The sequence below is a fragment of the Anomaloglossus baeobatrachus genome, chromosome 7 (genome assembly GCF_048569485.1).
Source record: "Anomaloglossus baeobatrachus isolate aAnoBae1 chromosome 7, aAnoBae1.hap1, whole genome shotgun sequence".
Taxonomy (NCBI): domain Eukaryota; kingdom Metazoa; phylum Chordata; class Amphibia; order Anura; family Aromobatidae; genus Anomaloglossus; species Anomaloglossus baeobatrachus.
In genome coordinates, this window is record NC_134359.1 from 72263420 (window position 1) to 72284840 (window position 21421).

General features: G+C 44.3%; 1 protein-coding gene across 1 annotated transcript in view; it reads left to right on the plus strand.

Moving 5' to 3' along the window:
• UBE2E3 (ubiquitin conjugating enzyme E2 E3) overlaps positions 1 to 19732 on the plus strand; it is a 90742-nt gene extending 71010 nt beyond the window's left edge. The window contains exons 4-6 of the mRNA XM_075317407.1: positions 5283 to 5415; positions 10911 to 11058; positions 19123 to 19732. Of these exons, the coding sequence (XP_075173522.1) occupies positions 5283 to 5415; positions 10911 to 11058; positions 19123 to 19220 (379 nt within the window). The 3' untranslated portion in view covers positions 19221 to 19732. The remainder of the gene's footprint in view (positions 1 to 5282; positions 5416 to 10910; positions 11059 to 19122) is intronic.
• The last annotated feature ends 1689 nt before the right edge of the window (positions 19733 to 21421 follow it).

The following is a 21421-nucleotide window of genomic DNA, read 5'->3' on the forward strand; positions in this document are numbered from 1 at the left end:
AGAGATCTCAAAATGGCAGTTTGGAGAAGGCACCCTTCAAATCTCAGGGACCTGGAGCAGTTTGCCAAAGAAGAATGGACTAAAATTCCAGCAGAGCATTGTAAGAAACTCATTGATGGTTACCGGAAGCGGTTGTTCGCAGTTATTCTGGCTAAAGGTTGTGCAACCAAATATTAGGCTAAGGGTGCCAATACTTTTGTCTGGCACCTTTTTGGAGTTTTGTGTGAAATGATCAATGATTTGATTTTTGTTTCATTCTCTTTTGTGTTTTTTCATTGCAAGCAAAATAAATGGAGATAATAATACAGTGGTACCTTGCTTAACGAGAACAATCTGCTCTGGGACTGTGCTTGTTAATCAAGTTACTTGTTCAGCAAAGCAAGATTTCCCATAGGAAATCATTGCAATGCTGACATTTCGTTCCACAATGTGTTAAATGTCGCATCCTGGTCCCCTATTCTGTCATTCCACACGCGCACAAGCGCGCACACACACATATATTATATGCTCACCTTACCTTCCGTTCCATCGCCGGTCTCCTGAGACTTGCTGTTCTCCGGTGCGGGCCGTGTATCAGGTAACCATAACGACGAGGGCGGAACTTCCTGCCAGAGCGCTGACGTCAAAGGCAGAGCCGCTTGCCTCTGATTGGCCAGCGCGCTGCCTTTGACAAGCGGTGACAGGAACCAGGAAGTTTCTGCTTCGTTGCTATGGATGCCAATGCCTGGAGTGGAGCAGAGCAGCGCACTACAGGACCCAGGAGGCCGGCGATGAAACGGAAGGTACATATATATGCTCACCTTACTTCCGTTCCACCGCCGGCCTCATGGTACTTGTAGTTCGCCACGATGTACTCTGGAACTACAAGAACCATGAGCCCAGAGGTGGAACGGAAGGTAAGGTGAGCATAATACTGTACTGTATGTGTGTGTGTGTGTATGTTTGTGTTTGTGCGTACATGTGTGTTTGTGTGGACTGCAAGTGCGGGTTAGAGCGCGGTGGATGTACGGAACCGGAAGTGTGTGCAGTGAGGATTTCGCTCGTACAGCAAAGCTTTCTCGTACAGCGGGTTACAAATTTACAGAAAGCTTTGCTTGTTAAGCAAAATTCTCGTTAAGTGGGTTACTCGTTAAGCGAGGTTCCACTGTACCAAAGAATTTGTGATTGCAATCATTTTCAAGAAGAAACTGAGTATTATCTGACAGAATTGCAGGGGTGCCAATACTTTTGGCCAGCACTGTATATGACAGACAGACGGCGGACACATGCCATAGTGTTTGGTGAGATATGTTCAAGAATAAATCTGGATTGTTGTTCATGGAAAATAAAATAAGCCCTAGCACATCTTTTGGAACCAAAAATAGTATAAGACCCAGTCTTATTATCAAGGAAACACTAGTAGGATGTAGTGTACTTTTAATGGTTAAAGCACACCAATCACTAGGATTTTCCTTTTATAACCTAAAGCCAGTGCTATACTGGCACGATCGGGCTGATTCAATGCATACCTTTAGTGGTCAGATCGGATGTATTGGTTTTGAAACACAAGCAAGTAAATCTTGTAAAATCAGCAGCTTGTTGAGTGACAGCAGCTGCCGATCTGATGATAGCTGGGGTGGGTATTCATAGTGATTCCCGCCCCCTGTTATTTATGCAAATTCTATTATACAATTGTTTTACTTTGTGACTTGCAGGACCTGTGCTGATGTCATACCCATGTGACCACAAGGGGCGGGGCCTCAGCCAACAGAAAAATATTGTTTCCTGGTATCAGCTAAGTTGGCTGAGGCCCTGCCCCTACTGGTCACATGGGTATGACATCACAACAGGTCCTTTTAGTTACAAAGTAAAACGATTGTATAATAGAATTAGCATAAATAACAGAGGAAGGGGATAACTATAAATACCTGCTGATTTTACAAACCTTACTTGCTTGTGTTTCAAAACCTATACATCCGAGCTGACCACTACATGTATGTATAGAATCGGCCTCATAGTGCCAGTATAGCACTGGCTTTAGGTTTTATATAGGAAAATTCTGGTGATTGGTGCGCTTTAAATGCAAAATTTACTCTTTTTAAAATGGGATTTTTAAAAAAAAAAAAAAAGAAAAAAATGGAAGGATGTTCTTAGATTTCCTGGAACTCTTGTCTAAAACATTTTTACTATATTTGACAAACTGAAGAAAATGGTTTCCGTGGATTGTACTGTACAGGCACTTGATGAAATATTTCCTCCGTTCTTCAGATGGCAGCAGGAGGACTTGTTAATGGTGACTATCACTTATGTGGGTCACTTTCCCTACAAGAGGAGCGGTGTTCCTGCCTGCACTGTGCCCATTACTGAGTGTGTAGTGCGGCTACAGATGACTGCTCTTATCTATTACATTGTGGGATTGGGTTAAGTTTTATAAAACTCCGAAAAGTTGTCATCAGATCCTATTTTGTAGTTAAGTTTATATAGCAGCATTGTGTCTTTCTGCTTGCTGGTGTTTTGGCTAAAAAAAATATGGCAACATTGAGTTATTCGGCCTTGTTTCCCTAATTAGGATGTCTATCTTTAATATAAGATTAGTAGGACGCACATCCCGAAAATGTAAGAATGGTAATATAGTAGTATGTGGTTATTAAAGGGGATTATCAAAGAAAAAAAAAACAAGTATCTAGTTTTATCTCCTCTTAAAAATGTAAACATCCTATCCGAGCACCTACACTTCTGGCTTCGTTTCATTACAGCAGAGACGTCCTATAATGGGGGCTCACTTTCTGGCTAAGCCAATCCCATACATGGTCAGTATAGTCACTGACTAATTATCTGTTTCTTTTCTGTTTCAGTAGGTACAAAGGCTATAATAACAAGACAGGACACCACTTTTAGTTGTTTCATTCTCGGGACCGTTTTTTGTAGTAAGGCTGGGGCCACAATGGGATTACTGCGATCCCCTCGCATGACACATTGGGTCACGCTGGCAGCACAGCAGAGCCGAGTGTCATGCGAGTGTCCCTGCGACTGAGGTCTGACCGTGCGTGCGGACCTCCGCTGCGGGGGGCGGGCCAGCGCTGAGAAGGGGCGGGCCAACACTGAGGAGGGGTGGGCCAGCGCTGGGCAGGGGAGGGGAGGGATTTATCTCCCTCTCTTTTCCATAGACTGCTATTGCCAGTCTCGCACTGCACTCGCGGTACACCAGTGTACCGCGAGTGCAGCGTAATTTTACTCTCGCCCCATAGACTTAAATGGGTGCGAGAGAGAGTATCGCATTACAATCGGTCCGATTAGTGCTGAGAAAAAAAATCGCTCATGGGTGCTGGTACATAGGCTAATATTGGTCCGAGTGGAATGCGATGTTTTTGTTTTTTTTTTTTTTGTTTTTTAAATCTCACTCTACTCGCACCGATTTTCATGCCGTGTGGCTTAGGCCTTATCGTCAGTTTTATCTATTGATATTTCCATGCTCTGTCTTCATTATCTATTTGGAAAGCTCTTAATTAGTGATGGGCAGCCCAGGACTGTAAAAGTCCAAATCCGCCCTGGCTCAAAAGTACCAGTGCATCGGGCCCGGAGTTCTCAGGGAAACTCCAGGTACCAATCCCGATCCTACCACTTGGGTAAAAAAAATCAATAATAAAGTAAAAAGCAGGCGTGTTATACTTACCGGTGTCCCACACTGCTGTAACACTACGTCCGGAGCCGCTAATTATGCCTCATGCATATGCACTGCTTTCACCATTAGTCCCGACGTCTCTGGTTGCAGTGAGACAGCGCCCACACCCTGTGTGACCGTGTCTGACTGCAACCAATTACAGACATTGTGTGCGTGCCTCTAATGTAAAAATAAATGAAATTTGTGTCGTGTCCTCCTGTATTATGATACCCAGCACAGATAAAGTGAACAGCTACAGGCTGCATCCCCCGGCCGTACGCTTACCTTGGCTGTGTATCAAAATAAGAGGAACCGCATGAGGCTTTTTTTTTTTTTTAAATTATTTAAATAATTTTAAAAATCTCTGTGCAGTGTCTCACACACACACACACACACACACACACACACACACACACACACACACACACACACACACACACACACACACACACACACACACACACATATTTTGATACCCAGCCGTGATGAGACAGACAGCTGGGTACTGGTATTCTCAGGCTGGCAAGGGCTTATGGTTTAAACCCCATCACTACTTACTCCTTTGAATATACAGTAATTTGGACATATTTATAATGGCGAATATTCAGGAACGTGTATACGTAAGTGTATTCCAATTCTCGGCATCTTCAGACAGACGGGCAACCACCTGACTGATTCCAAAATACTTGTGCGTAAGGAAAACTGATTTTTAAGCTTGCTTATAAAAATCATCATTGTTGAGCCATCACCCTGTGTAAATCAGATGTGCTACTGAGCAGATTATAATCTGTGCACGCAGAACGGACATATTAACAGTCATTCTGTGCACGTGGATGTACGGTGAGGCTATGTTCAAATGTCCGATAATCATCCGATAGAATGGATTCAGCAGCAATCTGTTAGCAAAAAAGTTGTACAACCAATTGCTCCGATGTTGCGGCCTTTTGTATGGTACCCTCTTGGGTACAGGGTTTTTTTGGGGTTTTTTTTGTTTTGTATTTATATGGGATCCTTGTAACTAAAATTAATTTGTAAAGGGGTTGTCCGGACTCTAAGTCTGCAGTCAGTCTGTGACTTTATACTTCTAAATCCTGACCGTGGAGTGCAGACACCGTCAGAATTCACTCATTGCCATGGAGAGGGCAGTCATGTGTCCGCAGTATATAATTTGCATACTTCCAGTCACATTCAGACTAGAGGTGCTTGGCTTCTCTCACTACAAGTGAATTGATAGAAGTCGGGCATGTCTAGTCAGCACATGACCGCATGTACACAACTCGCGTACTTAAGGTCACGTGAACACTCACTCTCACTGGCAGTAGTGGAGAATCCTGACAGTGTGCGCACCAAATGGTGTCAAAATTCAGGAGTGTAGTCACAGAACTGCTGACTTTTATCAGAAGACCGGGCAACTCCTTTAAACCAAACAAGACTTGCAGGGGTACCCCGTTATTTCTCCATTTCTTGACATGTTCATTAAGGCTTCTAGTCTTTTTTTATTATTTTACTGAACTTTAACATATCAAGCAACATAAAAATTGTATAGATTTTCATTTACTGGTCCAGTTAAGTGTATTTTTGTGGTTTACTGTAGTTTGTGGCATTTACTATTATTAAATATCATTTATTTTCCTATTTTCAGTGCTGGCCCAAAGGGAGACAACATATACGAGTGGAGGTCAACTATTCTGGGACCACCTGGATCCGTATATGAAGGAGGAGTATTTTTTTTGGATATCACGTTTTCATCCGATTATCCATTCAAGCCACCAAAGGTAAATGCAGCCTTTCAGAGAAGCTCTGTCCACGCTTTATAGAAAATCAAGCTGTTGTGGTATTTCTGGAGGCTGGTGTCATCGCTTGGATCTTGTGCTGCGCACTGACACCGTTTTGGATACCACCTCCTGTAATTAAAGCATGGGGGCGATCTATTGCTGTTTCTTTTATTCGAGACACTCAATTCAGGGACTTGGCTGTCGCCTGTGGGATCTGGCCAGAAGTTTCAGGCTAGTGCAGACTTCTGCACATCCCGGCGGATCAGTAACGTGGAGGCGTGAGACTGCAACCTGACTATTGACAGCAATCCTAAATATGACTTGGAGGAGACAAATATAACATTTCAAGACACGGGCAGCCGTGTTACATCTGGAACGGCCAGAAATAAAATACTCTACTTCTCTGTTTTTAAGGAAATGACTGCCCGTTAGTGAGCTCAGCCATATTCTGCTAAGTTGTGCTCTCTATTGGAAAGCGTACAAGAAGTATGATTATTTTATAAGGGGAAAACTAGGGATTAGGTCATGTTCATACTGAATTCTTATCCAATAGATATTTTGCCAGTATTTGCTCGTAAAGCTTTAAATTGTGAGGTCAAAAATATCATCTAACAAGTGTTATAGACACGTTCTGGCACAAGGAGCCAATGGACTTTTTTTTTTTTTTTTTTCTCTGTAGGATATTTTGGCTGAAATTATTAATTTCCAGACGTTAAAGGGCTTGTCCACTACTAGGACAACCCCTTCTGATTTCACCTTTCCCCCTAGGTTAAATAAAAAAGCCTATACTATCCTCAACGGCTGGTGCGGCTCCAGCGGTGTTGGTGCTTATGTGACATTGTGACGTCACAGGATCCCCCCATGTCCAACCGGCACTGTCTGTCTCCCCGCATTCGGACAAACTGGTTAATCAACAGGAAGTGAACGCTGCTAACACCGCTCACTTCCTGTTTATACTTCTGTATCCAAAGGTGGGGAGACAGAAGCTAGCACCGCAAGCTGTTCCACTGTAGAAACCATGCCCGCCGCGGAGGGGAGTATAGGCTTTTTCCAGTATTTGCTCGAAAAGCTTAAATTGTGAGGTCAAAAATATCATCTAACAAGTGTTATAGACATGTTCTTGCACAAGGAGCCAATGGACATTTTCTTTTTTTTTTGTAAGATATTTTGGCTGAAATTATTAATTTCCAGAAGTTAAAGGGCTTGTCCACTACTAGGACAACCCCTTCTGATTCCACATTACCCCCCCAGGTAAAATAAAAAGCCTATACTCTCCTCTGCGGCCAGTGCGGCTCCAGCAGTGGTGGTGCTCACGTGACATTGTGACGTCACTGGATCCACCATGTCCAATCGGCATTGGCTTCTGTCTCCCCACCTTCGGACAAATCAACAGATTAATCAACAGGAAGTAAGCGCTGAGACTGCCGCCCACTTCTTGTTTATGCTTCAGTGCCCGAAAGCGGGGAGATAGAAGCAGACACCGCGAGTTCTTTCCTATTATTTTGCCTGGAGGTAATGTGGGTCAGAAGGGATTGTCCTAGTAGTGGACAAGCCCTTTAAATAAGAGAAGTAGTATCATTTGTTAATTTTTAATGTATTTCTATTATGTATATATAAATTATTGAATCATGCTCAACGGTCCATTTTATAATGGCTTGGTCTTGACTTTTAGGGGTACTTTGCACACTACGACATCGCAAGCCGATGCTTGCGATGCCGAGCGCGATAGCACCCGCCCCCGTCGCAGCAGCGATATCTTGTGATCGCTGCCGTAGCGAACATTATCGCTACGGCAGCTTCACATGCACTCACCTGCCCTGCGACGTCGCTCTGGCCGGCGACAGGCCTCCTTCCTAAGGGGGAGGGTCGTGCGGCGTCACACGGCAGGCAGCCAATAGAAACTGAGGGGCGGAGATGAGCGGGACGTAAACATCCCGCCCACCTACGCCCTTCCGCATAGCTGGCGTGAGCCGCGGTGACGCAGGTAGGAGATGTTCCTCGCTCCTGCGGCTTCTCACACAGCGGTGTGTGCTGCTGCTGGAGCGAGGAACAACATCGTACCTGTTGCTGCAGCTACATTATGGAAATGTCGGACACTACACCGATCATACGATTACGATGCTTTTGCGCTCATTAATCGTATCAAAAACGCTTTACACACTTCGATATCAACAGCGACGCCGGATGTGCGTCACTTTCCATTTGACCCCACCGACCTCGCAGCTGCGATGTCGTAGTGTGCAAAGTACCCCTTAGCCTTAGGTCCAACTTTTGAAACCTTTGGTGATCAATTTTAGTCACTGCAGGGAAAATTAAGTATTGCATGGAGGCGGTTCAGATGAGTAGACTTCCACGTAATACTCTGGACAGAGGAAACCAGAGATGCCAAATCATAGAAAACTCCCAAATTGTGGGACACCCTTTTTTTGAGATCCACATGCTTTAATAGGGCATGATGAAAGGTGAGACAACCCGTTAAATTAGGCAAAAAATTAAAAAGTGAAAGCAAACATTGCAAATGCACATAGTATGGAGTCTGCAAGCGTTTCTACAATACTGCTGAAAACAGAAGTAAAGAAAATGTCAAAAAGCGATCAGATAGGAATCAATATTGGCAAAGCTTGTAGATTTTGCACGATGCTCAGTTCTGCAAAAAAAGTTTCAACTTTTGTGGGGTTTTTTGCCAGCCCCCACAACTCTTCCTAAATGGACACTTGCCAATCGCATTTTGACAGATTCACTATAATTTAGTATAGAAAGTGAAATTGTATTATAAATCTACTCCAGCCCATATCTGTAAGAGATTTCGGAGTCTGGCACAAGGCGGCCCCGAAAGATGCGACAAATTCATCAATGGGTGTGGAACTCTATTGCTTTTGCTTAAAGACCTAGTGATCGACAAACCAGCAGATATCAAGGAGATGTGGGACGAACCGGACTTATTAAAAAAAAAAAAAAGAAAAAAAAATACTGCAGCCCAGAAATGATCCCGGATATCTGGCCTGATGCCGGTCTCCATATACATCTATGGGGACCAGAATCCTGCACTTAAAAATAGTGGTAGAAGGGATCGTGGGGATTAGTGCAAGCGTGCTGTACTTTGAGTCTCTGGCGCTGCTGTAACTGCTTCAAGTCCGCTTGATCTTCTTTCAGGGCCGCTCATTTACCTTCATGCATATTCACTGCTTCCCCCGCCCACCGGCAGTTCTGGAGTCTGATTGGTTACAGTCAGACTTGTTCTATTCTTACTTTTATTTTTTTTATTCCCAGAGTTGCCCAACCCCGATCATTAGCCAAAGTTCCCTGAGAACCCCGGGACTGGCACTCAGATACTTTTGAAACCGCACGGATCCGGACTTTTACAGTCCAAGTCCGCCCATCACTATTCAAGACTTTTGATGAATTCTAGGAGCAAACAACATTAATCAGCAGATCCTCTAGTTCAGATGACCAGTAATCATCCATTAGAACGGATCCAGCAGCAATCCGTGGGCAGAGAAGTTCTGCAAACAACTTTTTAGTCCCTTTTTAAATAACTGATTTCAGCTGGATCCATTATTTTTAACATTGGAGTCTATGGAACATGAACCCGTTAATAAATTGCTATTTATCTTCCATTTGAAACTGATCCAGTATGTCAAAAAGGATCCTTTACAAATGCAAGAAAAACAGATGGTTAATTAACGGATCCATTTTCTATAGACTTCAATGTTAAGAGAAAAAAATAAAAAAAAAATGGTTCCAGTAGAAATCTGTTACTTGAAAACAAACGGATCGCTGCTGGATCCATTCTAATGGATGATCAATGGACATGTGAGTTTAGCCTTAAGGGTGCTTTACACGCTGCGACATCGCTAACGATATATCGTCGAGGTCACTGTGTTAGTGACACACATCCGGCGGCGTTAGCGACATCGTAGCGTGTGACCGCTAGGAGCCACGATTAACGATCGCAAAAATCGTTGACATGTCGCTCCTTTTCATAATATCGTTGGTAGTGCATGCCGCTGGTTGTTCGTCATTCCTGCGGCGTCACACATCGCTGTGTGACACCGCAGGAACCACTAACATCTCGTTACCTGCGTCCACTGGAAAGAAGGAAGGAGGTGGGGGGCATGTTCTGGCCGCTCATCTCCGCCCCCTCCTCTGCTATTGGACGGCCGTTTTGTGACGCCGCTGTGACGCTGACATCTCCCCCTTGAAGGAGGGATTGTTCGGCAGCGACTTCGCAGAACAGGTATGTGCGTTTGACACTGTTGTAGCGATAATGTCCGCTACGGCAGTGATCACCACATGTCGCACGAACGACGGGGGCGGGTGCTATCGCTTGCGATGTCGCAGCGTGTAAAGCACCCTTTAGGCACCCTTTAGGCTATGTTCACACAGGGGCATTTTTGCTACTTTTTTATGCTGTAAAACTGTAGAAAAATGTCATCTCTTGGCAGGAAATAACCTGTGGTTTTGATGTTTTTTTCTGGCAGTTTTTAGAGGTTTTTTTGCACTTCCCCACTGTTTTGTACAGGTGAAAAAATGCTGAAAGAATTGACATGCTGCTCCTTTCAAAAATATAGCAAAAACCAAGCAAGTAGACATATCAGTCAGGAAAAAAAACGTAGGGGATGTGTGTGTGTGAGATTCCTGGAATCTCACTGACTTTACTGTAAAAGCAGCGTTTTATTTGCATGGATTTGCATAAAACCAATGCAAAATCCATGCAAAAAAAGCTGCAAAAATGCCCTGTGTGAACATGGCCTTAATGACATTTTTGGCTATGTTCTGCAAATGTCAACACTCAATCTGCTACTCATAGATCTGTCCCTGAACATAATCAGTTAGGAAATCAGTCTTCTGCAAAATAATGTGATCATCTGCTAGATTGAAGGAATTTCACTTTTTTTGTTCTGTAAATTCATACGTAAATGGGTTCTTTTCCTTGAACAATCCCTTCTAGTTAGACTCCCTTGACAAAAAGTTGATCATGAAATGTCGCTCATGAAGGGACCCCGAGAGATCAACTGTAATCTATGGATAAACTTACCAATAAGTGTTCCGTTTCTCTGCAGCGCGACCAAAGGGAAAATGAATAATTACACTGCACCCCATTAAATCCATTACCTGTGTAACACGGGAGAGACCAGATCCTCGAAAGAGCGAGAGAGACTATATATATATAACCACTGTCCTTTCTGGACAAAAGACGAAAAAAAAACATTTTCCAACAGTATATTTGAAAGATATATCAACGTTTCCTAAAAATGGACATGTCCTTTAATATTTCTGACCTAATGAGTTCATCATCTCACACGTTTTCACCTCTTCTACAGTTTTGTAAGTTTTATAAAGACTGATCATTAATTTTGCCACTAATTGTGACCCTCGAAGGGGAGGTACAATGTACTTATAGGAAATCTCCATGTAGCTGATGAGCTCGGTGTTGTATCAGTATATGTAGCGTGTGCAGCTAATGCACCTTTTTTGTTTTTCTTGAATTTTAGGTCACATTCAGAACCAGAATCTATCACTGTAATATCAACAGCCAAGGAGTCATCTGCTTGGATATTCTGAAAGATAACTGGAGTCCGGCATTGACTATATCAAAAGTTTTGCTATCTATTTGTTCCCTCTTGACAGACTGCAACCCTGGTAAGCCAATATAGGGGCGAATGGGACGATTTAGCGCGTCGTGTTGCTGGTACAGTACTATTTGCATCAAAGGCTAGAAAAATGTGGCCGTATGAAGTTCTGCCCGTCATAGCAGAATACATAAGTTATCAGCATTCTCCACACAGGGGCAGCTGACTGGCCTTTCTCATCACTTCATATTTACTGCTAAGTGATGGTGAAAGTTTTCACGAACGTCCTACCCCATAGACAAGAAAAGAGACACCATTAAATGGAACCGGTCACCAGGTTTTCTCCTATAAGTTGTGGCTATCACCAGTGAGCTCTTATATACTGCATTCTAGAATACTGTATATAAGAGCCCAGGCCACTCTGTATAACATAAACCTCTATTATACTCACCTGGGAGGCTGTCGAGTCCGATGGGCGTCTCTGGTCTTAAGGGTACTTTACACACTGCGACATCGCTAGCGATCTCATTAGCGATGTGAAAGTCTAGATTGCAAGTGCGATCTTTCGGGATCGCACATGCGTTAAATGACCTATGTGCGAACCCGAAAGATCGCACTTGCAATCTAGAATTTCATATCGCTAATGAGATCGCTAGCGATGTCGCAGTGTGTAAAGTACCCTTTAGTCAAACACCTCCTCTTCCTTCCATCATTGTCCTCCTTCCCAGCTCCATGTGGATGATGTGTCCTATGTCCTCCACACAGAGGCCTGTATTGCACTCCTGCGTCTGCACACTTTGATCTGCCATGTTGAGGGCAGAGCAAAATACTGTAATGTGTAGGCTTGAGGAAAGGTCAAAGACCACCCACGCATGCGCTCTACAATACTTTGCACTGTCCTCAGCCGGACAGATCAGAGTGCGCATGTGCAGGATAGCAATGGCGACCTGTGTGTGGATGACTTAGGACGCATCATCCACAATGAGCTGGGAAGGACGACTGCAATGGAAGGAAGAGAGAAGGTGCTGGACCAAGACCTGGTCTACAAAGCGGCCTGAACACTTCCGTATAGTACTCTTAGAATGCTGTATATAAGGGCTTACTGGTGGTGGCCGCAGCTTATACGGGGGAAACCTGGTGACCGGTTCCCTTTTAAGCAAACCTCACCCAGGAGGATGTAGTGTAATATAACATCCATGGTAAATGTAAAAATGTATAACTTGAATATTTTTTTTTAGTCAAAATAGTTCAAAATATTCAATCATGGAAGCAAAAACCATGTCTTAATTATATTCTGATTATAAATGGGTTATTCGTTTAAAAAGTTATTACATAAAATGCCAACTTTTTCAGTCGTGATAGCTTCTAATGCTGATCCTATGCTTTATTGAATGCACTTATAAATCTGAATTGCATGTCCTCATGTTGCGGTTTCAATAAAATCAGTATTTTATCAGCAGAAGATTATCACTATAGGACTAGCGGTCTCATTCCTCCTTGTCAACTACTGTGTAACCCAAACCCCCACCACTGATTGGCAGCTTTCTGTCTACACTGTATGTTGATAGGAAGCTGTCAATCATTGGTGTGGGCGGGGTTACACAGGGCACAGCATTCCTTGCACTGCTAGGTCTATGGCTGAGAAAACCATGCTTATCTCAAAATGACAGCATGCAGACTAGCAAATGACACATCGCTGCAATCGGGGTCTCAGCCCCTACATTGTGCTGCTCTCTGATTATATAGCAAAAACCTACTGAAAGATTTTCTTTAAAATAGTCCAATACAGAGGTCCTCAACCTTTCAGACTTCGAGAACCACATTCAGCTCTGATCGAGGTTCGCAAGCGACATCCAGCTCCTGCTTCCCTCACAGTAGTGACACCCAAAGCCACCATTACCGGTATAATGACAGCCAAAGCTTCTCCACAGAAATCACACTGGGGCACTATACCAACATCCAGGGGCTCCTACCTTACCCCCATACAGATCTGCTTTCATGCAGGGCTAATCACTGAAGTCACCATTTCAAGACCTGGCATTCAGTGATATTCTAGACAGTGTTAACACTAGAAGTCCCAGAGAGGGGTCATTTAACATTTCTACCTTTTGGAACCCAGAGAATGACCTGAAGGATTTTAGCGAAGATCCTATAATCACCATCTTTTTGTTCTGTAATTAAAGGGAACCTGTCATCAGAAATTTAGCTGGAAACCTAAATGTTTCCCCCTCTGCAGCTCCTGGGCTGCATTCTAGCAATGTTCCTGTTGTTTATGTGCCCCCTTTCTGACCAAAATAAAGACTTTGTAAAGGGGTACCTTTTTGTATTGAAATCTTGATAATGGTACACGGGGGCGGGCTCTCTGGTGTCCGTTAGTTTGCCTCCTGTCGCTTTAGGCCGTCCCCCATCGCTCCATTTCATATCTCAGGATGCCGCCCACTTCGCCCGAGGTGCCGCGCACGCGAGGACCGCTGGTCACGCGTGCGCAGGCACGAGGTTATGGGCGGCGCTGAGATTGCATCGCAAGTGCCCGCCCATCATCTCGTGGCCACGCTCTCCCCTCTGCCACCAGCATTCTGCGCAAGCGCTGGCCAGATGACCCGACGTCACCTCTTTCCCATCTTACCCTGCAGCAGGAAATAGATGGGAGGAGCGGAGCAGGACACCACCGGTTACGAGAGGTGACGTCTGGTCATCTGGCCAGCGCTTGCGCAGAACGCTGGTGGCAGAGGGGAAAGGGCGGGCACGAGATGATGGGCGGGCACTTGCGATGCAATCACAGCGCCGCCCATAATCTCGTGCCTGCGACAAACGTGACCAGCGTTCCTCGCGTGCGCGGCACCTCGGGCGCAGTGGGCGGCGTCCTGAAGTATGGAATGGAGCGATGGGGGACGGTCTAAAGCGACAGGAGGCAAACTAACGGCCACCAGAGAGCCCGCCCCCGTGTACCATTATCAAGATTTCAATACAAAAAGGTACCACTTTATAAAGTCTTTATTTTGGTCAGAAAGGGGGCACATAAACAGGAACATTGCTAGAATGCAGCCCAGGAGCTGCAGAGGGGGAAACGTTTAGGTTTCAAGCTAAATTTCTGATGACCGGTTCCCTTTAAGGCCATTACTGTCGCACCACAGGAGGTTGTTGTTGTTTTCCATTTGAGTTTAGCCATTTAGTTTCTAGTTAGTTAGGTCAGTTTGGACTAATGCTGGGTTCACACATAGCGACGCAGCAGCAATCACGACGGGCGACCTGACCTTATCAGGATCGCTGCTGCGTCGTTACATGGTGGCTGGTGAGCTGTCAATCAGGCAGATCTCACCAGCGACCAGCCCCCAGCCAGCAGCGACGGGTGGAAGTGGTGCTGCACTTGGTAACTAAGGTAAATATCGGGTAACCAAGGGCTTGGTTACCCGATATTTACATTGGTTACCAGCGCACACCGCTTTGCGCTGGCTCCCTGCATGCCAGAGTGCACATCGGGTTAATAAGCAAACCCTTGCATATTTACCCGATGTGTACTCTGGCGTGCAGGAGCTGGCACTGGCAGCGTGAGAGTGGCGGACTCTGGTAACGAAGGTAAATATCGGGTAACCAAGGAAAGGGCTTCCCTTGGTTACCCGATGTTTACCTTGGTTACAGCTTACTGCAGGCTGCCAGAAGCCGGCTCCTGCTCGCTTCAGTTTGTCGCTCTCTCGCTGTCACACACAGCGATGTGTGCTTCACAGCGGGAGAGCAACGAGCAAAAAATGAAGCAGGACATTCAGCAACGAGCGGCGACCTCACAGCAGGAGCCAGCTCGTTGCTAGATGTCACACACAGCGACCGCGACGGGACATCGCTGCTACGTCACAGAAAATGGTGACGTAGCAGCAACGCCATCGCTGTGTATGACACCACCTTAAGGATCATTTGACCCACTTTCGGGACTTTAGGGGGAGCTCGAAATTTCTGGGACTTCTAGTGTTAAGAAACCAAGGTGGCAAACAGCCACGAGCCACATGTGACTCCTGGGCTACAGTTTGAGGACCCCTGGTTCAGAGGATCTGCAACCTGTAAATACAAAAGTCACTATACAAAAAGGCGTCACCTGCAAAAAAAACAACCTGCCCGCAATTAAACACCCTATGTTGCGGTTAAAGGGGTGTAACCTACCTGTAAAATACGGAGTGGGATCCTCAACTGTAACTCCTCAAATCTCAAGATACAAAATGCCACAATAGGGAAGAAGTAACAAAAAGTTAACAGAAAACATTCATGTAAATATTGCGACACAATAAATAGAGAGAAAAAAAACCAAACAATACATGTATTCATATACCAAGAATAAGGAATCCTAAACAGATACTGATAAAAAGTAATCAGCAAATGGAGGGAAAGGGACCCGCGTGTTACTCTGCTCCCATATACATCCTGATCAGGGTGAGGTTAGTTGTAGATCACACATGGCCATACACATTAGCAGCGCTCCCCTTGCACGCGACCACCAGGGAAATTCAGTAAGCAGTGTGCAGGCATGGGAAGCGCAGCGGCTTCACTCTACGTGCAGCTTGTAGATGTCGGGACTTCTTATCAACATTCTCAGAAACCTGCTTAAATTCTGGATCGTGTCAATGTACACACAAGTCTTCATGAGTGAACTGTACAGAGTCTGTGTGCAATGGACGACCGCCCTCACCTGATGAAATATTTCGTCGTATAAAAAACACCAAGTTTTGGATGTAGATAAAGTTTAGAGGACCAACCTCCAGGATTTTCCTATATAAACTAAAGCCAGTGCTATACTGGCACTATCATGCTGATTCTATACATACCTTTAGTTGTGAGATCGGATGTATACTTTCTGAAATACAGGCAAGTAAATTCTGTGAAATGCTTAAAGGGGTTGTCCGACATAACAAAAATTTTTGAGTTTAAGGTAATCTGCGCTGTATTGTCATATAAAACAGCCCTACATTGTTATTTTTTGTTTTCTAACTTTTGTTCCTCTTGAATTATCCCTTTATTCTCTGCAGCTCTCTGTTTACATTCAGCACAAGCAAACTGACCACTTCCTGTGCAAAACCTCCCAGTCAGAGCTGGCACCGCCCGGCCTCAGTGTCCAGCCCCACCCCAGTGTCCAGCCTCGCCCCCTGCCCGCCCCCTACACACACAGTCCCTGTCAGTATATTCTGCCCCAGCACTGACCTGTTATCACTACAGCATTGCAAATAACAGCCCCACATCGGGCTCTGCACCGCATACACACATCGGGCTCTGCACCGCATACACACATCGGGCTCTGCACCGCATACACACATCGGGCTCTGCACCGCATACACACATCGGGCTTCCCATGTTGACATGAAATGACCGGAAGCAGCAAAATTGCGGCAGGAGCGGTCACATGACCACTCTGAGCCGGGGGAGAGGGGCTGACAGCAGGGCAGGTAAGTGGTCTCTATCTACTTACCTGCCCCAATGTAGCCCAATAGGGTAATAATGAAAAAAACTCAAAATAAGCCGGATAACCCCTTTAACAGATACAGGGGGAGGAAGGACAGGCAGCAGACAGGGGTGGGAATAACTAGCCAAACCTGACCCACCTATTAGATATTCTGTAGCTCCTATCAACTACAGGTATGTAAAGAATCAGCATGATAGTGCCAGCATAGCACTGGCTTTAGTTTATATAGGAAAATCCTGGTGGTTCGTGCGCTTTAATGACAAACTATTATATGGTTATATCATGTGCAAGTTTATGTTCATTTGAACAGCATAATTTGGGGGCAAGAACACTCTTATGGCTAATAAAAAGCCGATCTGCTCCTATACTATGCTGCAGTTGCATAGGGCAGTATAGCTTAAGCATTTGGTTTAAATAAATATTTCCATCTCCAGAACCCTATCCAAATATGTAATAGGTGTATTAATAATAATAATAATAATAATAATAATAATAATATTTTTATTATCAAATACCTCCAATTAGAGATATAGTATAGTTCTTCTGATTTACTATGTCTTTTACTTCATACGCGGGGCATCGCAGAAACGTAGATATTCATGGTTATGACCACTAGCAACGATCTGTCACTATATAATGACAGAAAAAGACAGCGGCCCTCTGAAATGCTAAAGCATGCAAACCATGAATGTAAGCATATAGACTTGCATTACTGCTAGGGGAAATCTAAGAAAAAATGGAGATATTTAGTATATAAAAATGGCCAATTATATACAGTGCCTACAAGTAGTATTCAACCCCCTGCAGATTTAGCAGGTTTACACATTCGAAATTAACTTGGCATTCTGACATTTGGACTGTAGATCAGCCTGGAAGTGTGAAATGCACTGCAGCAAAAAAGAATGTTATTTCTTTTTTATTTATTTTTTTTAAATTGAGAAGTTTATTCAGAGGGTCATTTATTATTCAACCCCTCAAACCACAAGAATTCTGTTTTGGTTCCCCTAAAGTATTAAGAAGTATTTCAGGCACAAAGAACAATGAGCTTCACATGTTTGGATTAATTATCTCTTTTTCCAGCCTTTTCTGACTAATTAAGACCCTCCCCAAACTTGTGAACAGCACTCACACATGGTCAACATGGGAAAGACAAAGGAGCATTCCAAGGCCATCAGAGACAAGATCGTGGAGGGTCACAAGGCTGGTAAGGGGTACAAAACCCTTTCCAAGGAGTTGGGCCTACCTGTCTCCACTGTTGGGAGCATCATCCGGAAGTAGAAGGCTTATGGAACTACTGTTAGCCTTCCACGGCCTGGACAGCCTTTGAAAGTTTCCACCCGTGCCGAGGCCAGGCTTGTCCGAAGAGTCAAGGCTAACCCAAGGACAAAAAGGAAGGAGCTCCGGGAAGATCATTGGTTTCAGTCAATACCATAAGTAACGTACTCCACCGCAATGGTCTCCGTTCCAGACGAGCCCGTAAGGTACCTTTACTTTCAAAGCGTCATGTCAAGGCTCGTCTACAGTTTGCTCATGATCACTTGGAGGACTCTGAGACAGACTGGTTCAAGGTTCTCTGGTCTGATGAGACCAAGATCGAGATCTTTGGTGCCAACCACACACGTGACGTTTGGAGACTGGATGGCACTGCATACGACCCCAAGAATACCATCCCTACAGTCAAGCATGGTGGTGGCAGCATCATGCTGTGGGGCTGTTTCTCAGCCAAGGGGCCTGGCCATCTGGTCTGCATCCATGGGAAGATGGATAGCACGGCCTACCTGGAGATTTTGGCCAAGAACCTCCGCTCCTCCAAGGATCTTAAGATGGGTCGTCATTTCATCTTCCAACAAGACAATGACCCAAAGCACACAGCCAAGAAAACCAAGGCCTAGTTCAAGAGGGAAAAAATCAAGGTGTTGCAGTGGCCTAGTCAGTCTCCTGACCTTAACCCAATTGAAAACTTGTGGAAGGAGCTCAAGATTAAAGTCCACATGAGACACCCAAAGAACCTAGATAACTTGGAGAAGATCTGCATGGAGGAGTGGGCCAAGATAACTCCAGAGACCTGTGCCGGCCTGATCAGGTCTTATAAAAGACGATTATTAGCTGTAATTGCAAACAAGGGTTATTCCACAAAATATTAAACCTAGGGGTTGAATAATAATTGACCCACACTTTTATGTTGAAAATGTATTAAAATTTAACTGAGCAACATAACTTGTTGGTTTGTAAGATTTATGCATCTGTTAATAAATCCTGCTCTTGTTTGAAGTTTGCAGGCTCTAACTTATTTGCATCTTATCAAACCTGCTAAATCTGCAGGGGGTTGAAGACTACTTGTAGGCACTGTATCTGCCCATTAGCCACGTCAAGGCATATCTCCTGTTTCTACTTGCCCATGCACATGGAGGTTTTTGACCCAGAGAGAGGCTTCAGTTCAGTGTAGGCTCCCAGGAATATGAGGTTGCCTTGACGTGGCTACTTGGACATGGTAATAACCCTTTCAAGGTAAAATTGAAGGTCCCTTCTTCCAAAAGTTGAAAGTTTGTTTTGGTTTTTATTTTGTGCCCTCTGACTATTCATTGTGTTCAGTCGTTGTAGTCACTTCAGGTTTATCAATGCACAAGTTGGAAGTATTGTCCTGAAATGTAATCTCTAGCTGTTACAACCTCTTTGTTTTCTTCTTTGCAGCTGACCCCCTGGTTGGAAGCATAGCCACTCAGTATTTGACCAACAGAGCAGAGCATGACAGGATAGCCAGGCAGTGGACCAAGAGATACGCTACATAAACTGTACAGCGAGGGGAAGCACAAGGCATCTGTACAACGTGCGAGGAATCTTTATAGCCTTTACAATACGGACTTCTGTGTATATGTTAAACTGATTCTACTCTCTGCTTTTATCCTATATGGTTATACTGCCCCAAAAAAAAAGGTAAATGCTATCAAGAGTAGAAGTTTGTAGCTGTAGATTAGTCATGTTAAAATGCCTACTTGCAAGTCTTGCTTCTTTGGGATATCAAAATGTATTTTGTGATGTACTAAGGATACCGTTCCAAACCAAATATTATAGTGCATTTTAGCCTAATTCATTATCTGTATGACGACGTTATTAAAGTTAGCTGTAGATTACTAGAAAATGTCATTTGTATTAAACCCAGAAATATTTCCGATTATGTGGTACACGCTGTTGTGAATACTGTTTTACCTTTGTCAGTTTGTACTGAAGGATTTCCTTTATCCCTTTGTAGCTCAGAGAGCACCCAATGTATTACCCCGAACACAATAAACATGTTCCCTAAGGTGTAGTACTTTCTTTGCTTCCACATGATGAAATCAATGCGCTATTGAGTGACACAGAACAGTGTTATCTGGATTCATCCCATCCATCTTTTTAATACATTTTCTGAGCATTTCTCATTTTGATTCCTGTTGTAATTTACGACTGAGTTTATAGAAGGAATGATAATTATTTGATTCTTTTTGCAAAAGAAGTAAGATGAGTAAATAGAGATCTGTATACTAATAAGGACAAAAGTATTGGGACACATTGTTTAAAAGGTATAGGGCAATGGTAATTTCAGGCTCAACCACTTGATTTAGGTGCTTAGGGGAAAAAGAGTCATAAATAGTATATAACCCCAGCACTCAAAATGAAAGCAAGAGAATTTTTTGTGATGCAAGTGAATTTATTGACACACTGCAAAAGTGAACCTAAACCAGAGCAACACTGACGTTTCGGCGTAGAGCCTTTCTCAAGGTAGTTGCATCAATGGTTACAGCTGGATGGCACGGGTCACAAAGGACAACCGAAATGCATAAAGGTGTCACACGCCGCTGCTGCCATACACCCAGCCTCTGCTATTTTCTACAGGCCGTTACTGCAGGCGTTCACCCATCCTCCACAGTGACACTGTCACTCCTCTGCATACGAGCACACTCTGCAATTGTGAAAGAACCTTGCCTCCCTTTATGCATTTCGGTTGTCCTTTGTGACCCATGCCTTCCAGCTGTAACCATTGATGCAACTACCTTGAGAAAGGCTCTACGCCGAAACGTCGGTGTTGCTCTGGTTTAGGTTCACTTTTGCAGTGTGTCAATAAATTCACTTGCATCACAAAAAATTCTCTTGCTTTCATTTTGAGTGCTGGGGTTATATACTATTTACATTGTTTAAAGGGAACCGGTCAGGTGCAATATGGACCCAGAACCATGAGCAGCTCTGGGTGTATATTGATAATCCCTGCCTAATCGTCCCTGTATCTAGTAGCATACATAAAGAGACCTTTAGAAAAAATATTTGTAAAGATCCAATATGATATGCTAATGAAGCCAGGGACTAGTCACAAGGGCGTTAGTTCCCTTGGCTAGTAGGCCCCCTTAACATGTAAGCACGCCCCTGTGGGTGTACTGACATGCTAATGAATGTGCAGCGTCAGAGGACGGTCACGCTCACCTCTGCTGCCACCGCGTCCTTCTGGATTTCGGCTCAATGCGCGTAGCCTGGACGTTCAGTCTTGCACACTACATGAGTTTGAAGCTAGCACGCCTACACCTGGCTTTATAATGCGCATGATCCCGGACTTTCGGTTATACACTGAGCCAAAATCCAGGAGTCTAACGCAATGACAGCAAAAAGTTTGAGCGCGACCATCCTCTGATGCTGCGCATTAATTAGCATGCCTACAGGGGCGTACTTGCATGCTAAGGGGGCCGACTAACCAAGAGAGAACGCCCTTGTGACTAGTCACTGGCCTCATTAGCATATTATATGGGATCTTTAGAAATAATTTTTCTAAAGATCTCTTTATCTATGCTACTAGATACAGGGACGGTTAGGCAGAGATTAGCAATATGCACCCAGAACTGCTCGTGGTCCTGGGTTCATATTGCACCTGACAGGGTCCCTTCAATTCAAGCTTTTCATTCAGTCCCATTGCCACTTCCAGCCCTTTGCCATACCGTCTGTTTCTAATTATGTGCTATGGTTC